Consider the following 13,067-nt stretch of genomic DNA (forward strand, 5'->3'; position numbering starts at 1 on the left):
CATTTTCTACAAAAGCGGAAGAAAGAAGAGCTATGTTTCATGGAACAATACCAATTCGATATTTTGAGGTCTATTTTCTGCAAAAGCGGAAGAAAGAAGAGCTATGCTTCATCGAACAGTAGCATTTCGATATTTTGAGGTCCATTTTCTGCAAAAACGGAAGAGAGAAGAGCTATGCTTCATCGAACAATAGCATTACGATATTTTGAGATCCATTTTGTGCAAAAGCGGAAAAAGGGCTATGCTTCATCGAACAATGGCAATTCGGTATTTTGAGGTCCAGTTTCTGCAAACGCGGAAGGAAGAAGGGCTATGCTTCATCAACTAATAGATTTCAGTTATTTTGAGGTCCATCATCTGCGAAAACAGAGTGAACAAGAACTATGCTTCATCAACTAGCAATATTTCGCAAGGCAGATCATTATTGTCATTCATTAGCTCTTTGGTACGTTGGCTTAAGAGCGAAATTCCCTCGTACTCACTAGGTTGCTGTAATTGTTTGTTATTGGCAGCCATCTGGTCTACTTTACGCGGACGACCGCGCTTGCCTTTGACTTTCTCGCCGGTTGTAGACTGAAACAATAATAATGAACCATTAACAAAACCAAAAAGAAAAGAAAATTGTACCAAACCACATGTTTACGGGCAATTTAAATAATCGGGTATTATTAATAGGGTCCGGTCATTATGTATAATGACTATTCACTAGTTTGGCCGGTCCGTATTAATAATGCGCTGACTGCCCATGATCCATTTGATTTATCAAATCATTAGAACCGAGCAGTATGAATGATACACATAAGGCCTTTGTAACCCATCTAAAGAGCTATCTACAGAGCAAAGCTTTTTATTCACTTAAAGCATACTTTTTAGAAAATAGTGCTTAAAAACGAATTACCAAGTTTATAATTTGTAAAGTATGTCAAATAGACAGACATAAGTGTATCAGGAATGAGACCTAAAATTCTGTTTAGTTTTTCTTTTGCTATTAATCATTCTTAATTTTATTTAAATAATGTAGTAATCATTTTTAATTTTATTTTAATAATGTATATATTTTAGTAAAGTAAGGATATAGGGCCCTCAGAATGTTGCAGTGCCCCCACGGGGTGTTACATGTCAAGTACCATTAGTATAAGAATACCTTTTATATAACCATGTAACTTGCAAATAAAGAATATGATTCCCTATTTCCCGCGGGCAACATCCTAACCTAGCCTAACCTGACCAAAACGCTATAGATACTTTATTCTATTACTTTGAACAAGACAGAGTGGTCATTACTAATACTGACCGGGAAAAGTACAGTTTTTATTGCAATGCCCATTTGATGCGTGCTATATTAATACAGACCGGTCATTATTCATTAGATAGATTAGAGCTTATCAAAATTGCCCATAACGTGTATTACACCGCTATACTGGTGTTATTGTCTGGAACATTATTTATTAAGCCCCTAGTTCTGTGATTATTAAACACAGAATTTTATTTTTTATCGAGTTCTTAGGTTTTCGCGATTGTTACACATAGGAAATGAAACTATTTTTCCGGATTTAAATCGCGCATATTTGTTTTTTCAAACAAACCGACGTTTCGGGCCCTTTACAGGTCCCATGGTTACGGTTGACTGAGGTAGTACAGTCTTCAACCAGTTATGTCTAATATTAATGCAAATTTTTTTTTCAATTAATAATTTCAATTATTTTTTTTTTTTTTCAAAAAATCTCAGTTATACTTTTGATCAAAAAGCGACATCGATTTTAATTGGGGTATCTGTAAAGACACCGGCCGCAGTGAATTTTTTCAAACATCTCTCACCAGATGTCGCTAGCGGCGACGAATATTATAAAAACTATTAGTTTTCATTAAATTTTGTTTTAGTTTTTTTTTTTGTTATTTTATTATTCTATCTATTTGTCTTTATTGTAAAATCCGTTAAACATAGTTTAATATTTTATTAGTTAAATATAATATGTATGTAAGTATATTTCTGCTCCTCGTAACATTATCTTTTTTGTTTACCGAATGCTGTGTATATGTAGTTGTAATTGGGTATCAGTGTTACAGTGCTATTCTAGAATATTTTTATATTATGCTGTATCTGATGTCTGTAACTGTACCAATAAAATAAAATAAAAAAATAAAAACACAAGTAAGAACAATGCTACTGTGCAGCAAGGTCGTGGGTTCTAGTCCCACCGGGTGAATCATTATATTGGGCGCGCTGTATCATAAATACTTACATCGGTTTTCTTGGTGCCAGGCGCACGTTTGGTATACTTTCGTTTGACGCGGGGCGTTGTATCGCCAGCAGATGACGACGCAGCAGAATCTGCAATTCCATTCATAATTTGAAATTGACTAGAATACACTTTCTAGAACTTACTAGAAAACACTATCATTATCACTTTTTATTTTCATGGCTCCATCATTATGAGAAATGATGATTTTGCCAATGTCACGGTTGAAAGAAAAAAAAACGAAACAAAAAAAAAATTCGCTGAGCTCTAATAGGACATTAACCGGTGTTGGTAAGTGGGACCACGGGAGTACTCAGTTGAGAATGTAAAACAAAAGACAACATTTACAAATATATGATATTTAAGTGGATAAATTTACATAGAGTAACAATATGGGGGGAGAACACTAAAGTTAAGAGGTTATTTATGTTAATGGGGCGGGGGAATTTTGGACAATGGAGTCACTATCAATACAAACGCCACCGTTTGTATTGACATTTGATATCAATTGGCAGATTTTTTTTTATTTCAGACAGAGAGAGATTGGATTTTAAGCCGGATTCAATGACGGCTGCAAAGTTGAAAATCTTATAATTCTTTCCCGTAATTCTGCTCTGTTGCTTTCAAAACATTATTTCGGCACTATTACATATAGATTATACATATTTTTAGTTCACGATAATATGTTAATGAATTTTATTGACAAAAGGGGAAGTTCCCTTGAAAGTTAGTATTGATAAACAGAATCCATCCGAATTGAGAAGGTCTCTATAGAAATAGTATTAATGAATAGAATCTACCCGAATTGGGGGTGTCTCCATGGTTAAGTCGCCTTCAAATTAGACGTTTGTAGAAGCGTTACAGTGGCGTAACTGTAGTAGTGCTTCAGTAATTTTTAATTTGATAATTGTGACTGCAAAAGTTGCGCATGCGCATGCACGATAGTGGCGTTGCAACTGCGCTTCCAAATATTGTATATAAACGTCTACTTTGTAGGAGCCCTAATTGTTGGTATTGATGAGTAACATCAACCTAAATTCAATGAGTCTCCATAGTAAAAGTTAATATTGATGGGTACAATCAACTCCAATTTAAAAGGGTGTCCATTTCAAAAAGTTAATATTGACGGACAGAGACAATCCGAATTTAAGGGGGTCTATATAGTAAAAAGTTGGTATTGATGGATAGAATAATCCCCCTAAAATATCATTAAATAAAAAAGGCATTCTTTATTTCCAGTGTGTGTAAAAAAATAATTTAAAGTTTCATGGTTTCCATGAAACTCAATAACTTAAAATAATTTTTTTTTTTTTTTTTTTAATAATAACGCACACACTCAACATAGCCCCGCACTAGGGAAACCCTGTGTCGCGGGTGCCATGGACACACACATAGACAACCACAAATTACACCCAAACTCACGAGAGAAATAAATGTAGGCCATACAAATATTTCTCCCGGCCCGGGAATCGAACCCGGGGACCTCTGCGTGGCAGTCCGGTATGGTAACCGTTCGGCCACAGAGGCAGTTTGATTGAATTCAAACCTAATAATGCTGTCTTTCGTAAGGAAAAGCAAATAAATCGCTTTTATTGCTTAAAAATTTTCAGCGTTTCAGACGCATTCTTACCTCAAGACGTCTTCTTTAGCAAGAGTCAACCTAACTTATAATTTTGACGGAAAAATGTTGACATAGTTCAATGTTACTGTTATAAAAATTAGTCCAGGAATCTTTGGTATATCATATCATATATAAAAATTACGTATTTTTATTTAATAAACCAGATGCTATAAACTAAACGCAAACAATTTTTTTCTTCACCTGGAAAGTTGTCAAAGTTGAGATAGTACCGACTGCCAGTTCACAGTCGATATGCTGAGCCAACGCCCATTCACTGTCATAACAATAATGTTATGATTTTATGATTAATATATATTTTTGTCATATTAGTGAATAAAGCGTCCATCTATCTATTTAACCAAGTTGTTCTAAACTACTTTAAGTAAGTACTTTAAGGTCATATTCAGTACATGAAAGTCTAATATTTTTTTACCATTGGGGCCAATTCGCAAAAATATGTTTTTCATAGAAAATTTTCATGTCTACTCGAAGAAAATATATAGGTCAGTAATTTGTTTTTTATTGCTATATTATATAGGAAGAACTCATACTTCGGCCATGTCAAAAAGAGCGAAAAGCACAAATTACTCAAGCTTATCATCCGGGTCAAAATCGGAAAGTAAGTGTTTTTGTTTATGACATCAAGAGACGGGACGAACAAGTCGTGCGCCTGGTGGTAAGCGACACGCCTACCCATAACAGTTGCAGTGCCACTCAGAACATTAAGTTGCAAACTTCTGAGGGGCACTGCCACTGCGCCCGTCACCCTAGGACATAGGTTGACAAGTCCCATGTGCCTGTAGATTCACCAGCACCCTTCAAAACCGGAACGCAGTAATGCTCACATAACTGCTCTAACTTTCACATGGAGTTCTACTGCTGCTAAGAGGCGGTAAGGGCCGGTCGGCGCAGGTCGGGTCCTGCGCCCGCTCGTCGTGTGTTGTCGTACATATACATACACGGAATTACAACCGCATTGCTCACAACCTGACACGCGCCACGCTTTAACACGTTTTGATACGTCTCGGATACAAATACATGACACGACATTGCTAAAGCTTTCTGCACACCGAGCCCGCCGACCCGGCGACATAGCCCGGGTCGGAGTCGGCGGTCTTGTGTCTAGAATCATGTCACAGGACTAGATTAGAAATAAGGTCACCGACACCAACCAAAACGGGCTGTGCCGCCGGGTAGAAAGCTTAACAGTAGCATTTTGTTGTTCCAATTAAAATTATAAATATCGAGACATTTTATTACCAAGATAAATGATAATTAAATTATCAAGGTGTATTTATAAAGATAATTGTTAATTAAATTATCAAGGTAAATTTATCAAAACAGTAATGGTGATAACTATAATGATAATTATCACTTTGAGCACTGTTTTAACCCGTATTGTTTCTTCGATGCAATTCAAAATATGGCCCACCTCACATCGCACCCTGCGTCTTAACACCTGCACGCTTGATGCAGTCAGAGTGGCCGAGTTCTGGGCCGCAACAATATGAAAAGCAAACTACGTAATACCATTATTCCGTCAAATTTGTAAGTTGTGTAAATTCGTAGTAAATAGGGCTTTCTTTTTGGGGTACGACATCGTACATGACGCTGAAAATTTTTAGCTGTCCGAGCGTTGGTTTTGAAATATTTCTTATAGTAATATACATACATGCACTGCTTTCTTTTTACATTAAGTACATGCACTGCTTTTTATTATTCACACTACTAATTGTATACTAAATTTTTTTACTAAAATAGACCACTTACTTACTAGCTACAATTGTAAAAAAATAATCACCTAACGCATGCCCTAAAATAAAAACATAACTACCTACATAATTATACATAATTCATATGTCCTTTTCAAAAATAAAATATTTTTAGTAAAAAAAAAATAGAAAAACATTTAAAAAATAACTTTAATGCAAATCCATACAAATAAATTTACGCGCATAATTTAACAATGTTTAAATAAAATAATTAAAATATCGTCCTTTGCTTTTCTAACTGTAATAACTGACATTTTTGTATGTAGCACAATCTTACTCAGCATTTTTTTTTCATGACACTAAGTGACTGGACTAACCAGTCATGGGCCTGTTGGTAAGCGACACGCCTGTCCATAACAGTTGCAATGCCACTCAGAGCTTTAAATCACAGAGATTTAGGTGCAGTCACATTGCGCCCGTCACCCTGAGAAATTAGTGGACAAGTCCCATGTGCCTGTAACTTACCAGCATCCTTACATTTCAAAACCTATGCGCAGTAATGCTCACATTACTGCTTAGCAGTAGAAATCAGTAAGGTGGTAAGTACTTCCCAGGACGAAATCTCGCAAGGAGCTCTACTGTTACTTAAAACTGAACAGAGGCTCGATCGACTCCCGTTCCAAACAATTAACATGAACATTAACATGACTTACATGATTAACATGAATATTACTCCATCAAATTAAGACGCATGATGCGAATGAAGCATACTTGGCATTGTCTTTGGATTTGGTCGTATTGCTTATTTGACAAGTACGGAAGTAGACCAGGCTTACTGTAAGTGTTTATAATCCTAAACGCGCGGTGCCGCGTTTGTCAAATCCATAGAGTATATAACCAGAAATAGAGACGAAATGTCATTCAATTTGTTTGAAAACTATTCTGCCATAACATTACGATGACAACTGCGCTCCGATTGGCCAGCCCGAATTCGAAACAATTGACGGGTGTCGTCAAATTGTTTCACTTCAAATCGACTAAGTTAAACACTTGAGCTATAATGGTCAAAATTTGCAAAATTACTTATTGAATATTTCATTGGCGATGAAATGTGGTTCCGTTTGTTTTTGTAATTAGATGTTTTGCTGTTTTTCCCACACCACCGAATAGTACAGCACGCCATTGTTAGAGTTATTATTTATTACAATAAAGACAGAATATTTTTTGGCATATACGGAGAGGTACACACAGGTCAGTCTATATTTCAGTGCAAACGAGAGTTGATATTTATAAGTGATGTATGTATAACTCATGAGTTACCATAAATGTAACTCCCTTATTTCGTCTTTATTTCTGGTTATATACTCGATGGTCAAATCGCACGTTAAATTTTTATACATTTTTTGGAGTACACTGTTTTGTATCGAGGATTTTTTTTAATTCAGATTTACAGTTTTGAAAATTACGCTTACATTCCCTCCAACCATTTATTTTACTGTTGACAGCTCATTTACTAATCCATTAGTGATGTCCTAATTCGATTTCGTATAACAATCGATTTCATAAAATTTTCCCAAAAAACATCTCAGAAGTCGAAAAGCGACATCTGCATCAATTGTAATACCTGTAAAGGTATCGGCTGCCGTGAGAAGGTTATTAAAAAATCTCTCACTAGATGTCACTAGTGGCGACTAATGCCGAAAGCCAGTACAAAGATCTATAACAAAAACACATGGGAGAATTTCGCCGACTCGGTAACTGGACCCGTAGCTCAGATGGTTAAAGCAATGCAACGGTGCAGCATGGACGTGGTTGCAAGTCCCACCGGGTCGACGAAAATTGCGACCTCGGTGGATATGTCTGTTTGTCAATAATTAAGAAACTTCACGCTTATGTCAAAAGTATAGAAATGGTTGGACGAAGTATAACGCCAGTTAAAACGGCCAGTCAGAAGAAGGACGACATGTAAATATTTTAACAAAAAATATTACGAAAAAAGTAATTTAAACAAAAAATTCTCAACACCATTCTACCAATCACCAAGAACATAATAAAAAAACATGCATTTGCTTGATTATCTTTACCTTTTCTTCTAATAAATTTGGTGTTCCGTCTTACAAGAATTTTCTTATCACCCACAACTTTGGTCACCTTACGCAATTTTGCGTTTTTCGCGGGCAATTTCCCTGGCATTTTTGTGGGCAATTTCCCTTGCATTTTAACGGGCAATTTCCCTTGCAATTTCGTAGGTAATTTCCTTATTCTTTGCCCAGTGGGTTTTTTAACGGTTATTGGTATTTTTGTCCGAGTAACTTTGGTTGATATTTTCGTTTTGACGGTTTTCGCTAAATGGAAATACATTTATGATACATGATAGTTTTTTTTGTTATGTATGATAATGAAGTAGAGAAAGCAGTGTTAGTGGGACACTCTGTGGTAAAAAAAATGCTCAGAGAATCTTTCAACAAACGTTATATAAAATGGCAACACTGAGACGTAGGAAACATCAACGCATAATGACGATATCGATGACCCAACCACTGTTGCCAGATTAGACGATTTTTCGCCATTAAAGCTACTTTGAGGGGTCGCGCGGCGACTAAAAAAGTGGTCGTTGTGGTATTTAGGTTATGTTTGAAATAGGAAAAGGCGATTTTAGGCTACTTAATAAAATGTTTGGGGAATTACAAATTTTATTGGGGATTTTGTGGGGAATGGAGTTGTAAAATAACTCATTTGGGGGTTTGAGTATTTCGACGTGTGGGGAATTGCTGCCGGACATTGAAGAATATGAACTTTTGTTACCCCAGTTCCCCAATGTCCGGCAGCAAGCATTATTGTAAAATTGTTTTTCCTGTCGCGTCTACCCTGTTCTCATATCCCAAATCTTATCGTTTCACGACAGCTGTCTTATCTTCTGCTAATAAGAGACAAAAATAAATTAATCCTGGGTAACCTATCACAAACTAGAATTAATTTTTTCCGAAATACCGTTTGTTCGAATTTTCATTAACCCGAAAACCGAATTATAACGAAACCGTTGTTTTTTCAGGATATGTTGTATGTTTATCACAGACACGATTAGGTTCAGTAAGGTTAGGTTTAAAAGAAAAAACATTTTCCTCTCAAAATTACTTTCGATGTTATGAAAATTTCAGCAAACGTTATTTCTGGAAAATGTCACTTCGAACTTCTAATAGGTAACCTAAAGCGTGACATCATTAGCGGCTGCGACACACACACATTTTTATTGTGACAATGACGTGTCAAAATATCGTGAACGACAGTTCATCGTGTTGTTACATGTGTGAACAATTTCATTTAAATATACAAGCCACGACACTTTAAACTGCACGACTATCTGCCGACACGTTACATGAGTATGCGATGTTCGTCATGCGTTGCAAAACTATTTTCATGATTCTGTGAGCATTTTTGTATGACTAAATTCTTTTTCACACCATTGTTAAGTGCCGTGTAGTCAATTGAAAGATTTTTAACTGAGGACTAGAGTACGAGGAAAAGTGAACTTTAGCCGACTTCACGATCTAATTTCGGTGTCAATTTTCATGAAAGCATGAACCTATAACTCCATACTACAGATTTTAACTCTGAAAAAGGTAAAAACTCCGTTTTATATCTATAGTCAGCCTTTTTTGAAGACGGAGTAAAATGACATTTGTAGGATTGCCAGTTGTCATAAAGATTAAATAGTTACGTAGTTGTTGTCGATAGTTTTATCGATAGATTGTGAAAGACGATAAAATTTTGCCAAAAATTACTGAATGATGGCCTAGATGGAAAGTAGTTTTTATTATGTAAATGGCCGTAGATAGCAAATTAATACCTCTTTAATATGAAATATAAATAGTCAGTTTTTTCCTTGTAATATTATTCAAATTTGATCATGAGCTAAATGAACTTTGCCAAATATGCGTGTCAATAGATGGCATTGTGTGTTACAAACAAATGTATACATTAATGCTTCCTAATATGGGTAGATGGCGCTAATCTTAAACAAAATTAAAGAATAGCCGGCATTTTCCACAAAAACCAGTGCAATAAGCGCCACCTAGTTGATTTGTTTGTTATCACTAGAAATTAGAGTAACTTTGATAAATTGTAGTTCATAAATTATTTACAAAAATAGCTATTTGGTACTCGTCCCGACATCTAGTGTAAAAATAGGTACCAAATACCCGACGTTGTCTTGTACCGCTATTAGCAATACTTTTGAGTCATTGGTCCATGCTGAAAATAAGACCGGTATTCCGTTCCTTTGCCGTATAGTTAAGGAAGGAGGAAGCAAAGCGTTTCGTGCGAACGGGTGGTATATCAATGGGATGAATTGTTCCGTACCTTCTAGTCGACCGAAGGAGGAACGGTGAAGGCTTAAGATTCTATAGTCTGTCTTTTTGAAAATGGAGTAAAATGACATTTTATTGCGCAAGTGTTGCCGGCTTGTAAACAGCTACTGATTGCGGACGATAAATGTTTCACGGCCTGTCAACTGAATGTTGGTCGAACCTTTGCAATAAATAGCTGAATTTGTTTCATTTCAATAATCATCGCCTCATAATTAGTGCAACTGCTGGGCACTTTGTATAATATTACTTTGACTAGCACTGGCTATTTTCATGTTTATTCTTATAACATAAAGTGACTGGGCGAACAAGTCGTGCGCCTAATGGTAAGCTAACAGTTATAGTGCCACTCAGAGCTTTAAATTGCAAAGATCTGCGGAGCACTGCCTCTGCGCCCGTCACGCTGAGACATAAGTTAACAAGTCCCATGTGCCTGTAATTTCACCAGCACCCTTCAAAACCGGAACACAGTAATGCTGACATTACTGCTTGGCGGCAGAAATAGGTAAGGTGGCAGTACTTCCCTGGACGAATTCTTTCACAGGGAGCTTTACTGCTACTAAACGTTATACATGAAAATACATCCAAACTCATTGCATTAGTATCATTCAAAGTAATTTTGTACAAAAAAGTGGGTTCCACCATTTTTGCCTTGATAATCTCAAATATACCGTGACGTTAGTTGTTAAACAACGTATTTAATCTGTATAGCATGTCTTTGTTTAAGACGGAGTAAAATGACAGCTACTGATTGCAGTCGATAGATATTCTATCGGCTGTCTGCTGAATATTGATCACGCTTATGGAATAAAAAGCCGAACTTGTATCATTTGAATCATCCTCGACACATTATTCATTCAAGTAATGAGCACAAGTTAATTTCAATTGTCAATTTCTGTAAGTTGATACATACGTGCACAGTATTTAGAACTGTTTTTATGAAAAATACAAAAAGGGAGACATATTTTAAAGTTTTTCATTTTAATTCAATAATCAAATCCGGCAAAAAAGAAATGATCTCGATAGCTAACTGTCAAAATAAGAATAAAGAAGACACATAACACGTAACATTCGCAATTCAGTCATTTTTGGCAACATTTTATCTTTTTTGACAATCTATCGATAAAATCATCGACAACAAGTACATAACTATTCGAAATTTTGAAAAAGCTAGCAACCCTACAAATGTCATATTACTCCGTCTTCAAAAAAGACAGACTATAAATGGAACAGTTAGATCACTTGTTAAAAGTTAAAATGACATCTTTTAACTGACTACACGTTTAACCAAACCAGATTGTATTATTTACAAAAAAAACTCTTAACCAAATGAGTGAACAGAGTGATTATGTGACCGAAGCTTACGTACTTTTTGTGTTAACAATAAGTTCATAACTTACCACCAGTCGTACGCCTTCTATATTCTTTCTTTTCTTTTCTTTCTTGCGCTTCTGTAAAAAAGAGAACACATGAACGTCGGTGGTAATGTTTAAATCATCATATCAGGCGGAAGACGTCTATTGCAGAACATAGGCCTATGATATGAATGATACAGGTTGATAAAAATACCACTAACCATTTTAAAGGAGCATACTATACAATGGAAAAAAATACATATTCGGTTTTTATCGGTCTCAAGTTTTCGAAAAAAAAGGCGCGACGTGCTGGCGCCCCAAGCGTCTAGACAACTCGGCGCCGATTGCTCAATTTTATTTACTATTTTGAGGTAGCCACGCGTTAGAAATTATTGGGCAATATTAAATATATGTAATAAATATATATAATAATCTTATGCACAGGAAAAAAATGCCCAGTGATTTTTTTATCATGAAAAAGAAAATTGCACTGAAAAATAAAATAAAACTTTTTTTAAATGTAAGTGCCATAATTAGTCATACTATTTACTTCCTATCTATTAGCACAGTTAATGTAGAATATTATGACACCAAAACACCGAAGAAATTGATTAACTTGTAGTCGTGGTGTACAAAAACGTAAAATAAGGTGAAAATAATTAAATTTAAAGAAAAAAATACATCTTAAGTACTACATGGGATATATTTTTCTTTATATTTTTTTTGAACGTTCATAAGCTCTACTATAAGGCATTTCAGGATTATCCATTCTTTACCGGACACCCTGTATATTTTTATTTATGTGCAGCACAATGTCGTGTCAACGGGAGGTTACAGACTGTCGTTAGTAATTTCTTATTTAGCACTCTTAATACGCAATGTACCTTTCTCTCTGGCGCGCTTCCTGGCGATATACTCCGGGCTGGTCTTGTCTATTCTCGGTCGACCACGTTTGCGCTTCTCGCCCGTCGGCGTGCTGTCGTTCGACCGATTATTCATCACGGCCGCTGTGAAAAATAAACCGACTGCTTACTACAATAATTATAACTTTTTTATAAAAAGAAACAGACCTCAAAAATTTGAATCTATTTGCCAAGTTCTATTGAAATCGGTTAACGAAAAGTGCGCGATATCGGGCTCATCTACTAGTTTGTTTTTACAAATTTAAGAGCGGTTTCACACGGTGGCTTTTATCAGCGATGCAAACGAGTGACTACATTGCATCGAGTATATAACCAGAAATAGAGACGAAATAAGGGTCATATATTCCTGGTAACACATTAGCGATACAACTCTTATAAATATCAACTCCCGTTTGCACTGAATTAAAGACAGGCCAACTACTGACCTGTGCGTACGTCTCCGTATATTCCAAAAAATATTCTGTATTTATTGTAATAAAGATGATATCTCTAACAATGCCGTGCTGGTCTATTCGGTGGTGTGGGAAAAACAGCAAAACATCTAATTACAAAACAAACGCAATCACATTTCATCGGTAATTAAATATTAAATATGTAATTTTGCAATTTTCGTCCATTATAGCAAAGCTCAAGTTAACTGATCGATTTGAAGAAACAGTTGACGACACCCGTCAATTGTTTCGAACTCGGGCTGGCCAATCGGAGCGCAGTTGTCACAGTAATGATATGGCAGAATAGTTTTCAAATAAATTAATTGACATTTCGCCTCTATTTCTAGTTATATACTCGATGCTACATAGATACAAACGCGCGATTGCACCGATGCAATATCTAATATATACAAGATTTTAG

At 35.8% G+C, this 13,067-nt stretch overlaps 1 protein-coding gene across 1 annotated transcript in view; it reads right to left on the reverse strand.

Annotated features, from left to right (window-relative positions):
* LOC113240216 overlaps positions 1 to 13,067 on the reverse strand; it is a 76,833-nt gene that overhangs the window by 17,789 nt on the left and 45,977 nt on the right. Inside the window, exons 2-6 of the mRNA XM_026477464.1 lie at positions 12,177 to 12,299; positions 11,338 to 11,388; positions 7,658 to 7,918; positions 2,244 to 2,332; positions 483 to 573 (exon numbers count right to left, since the gene is read on the reverse strand). Of these exons, the coding sequence (XP_026333249.1) occupies positions 483 to 573; positions 2,244 to 2,332; positions 7,658 to 7,918; positions 11,338 to 11,388; positions 12,177 to 12,299 (615 nt within the window). The remainder of the gene's footprint in view (positions 1 to 482; positions 574 to 2,243; positions 2,333 to 7,657; positions 7,919 to 11,337; positions 11,389 to 12,176; positions 12,300 to 13,067) is intronic.

This window comes from Hyposmocoma kahamanoa, unplaced genomic scaffold (assembly GCF_003589595.1).
Source record: "Hyposmocoma kahamanoa isolate Upper Pololo Valley unplaced genomic scaffold, ASM358959v1 124, whole genome shotgun sequence".
Lineage (NCBI taxonomy): Eukaryota > Metazoa > Arthropoda > Insecta > Lepidoptera > Cosmopterigidae > Hyposmocoma > Hyposmocoma kahamanoa.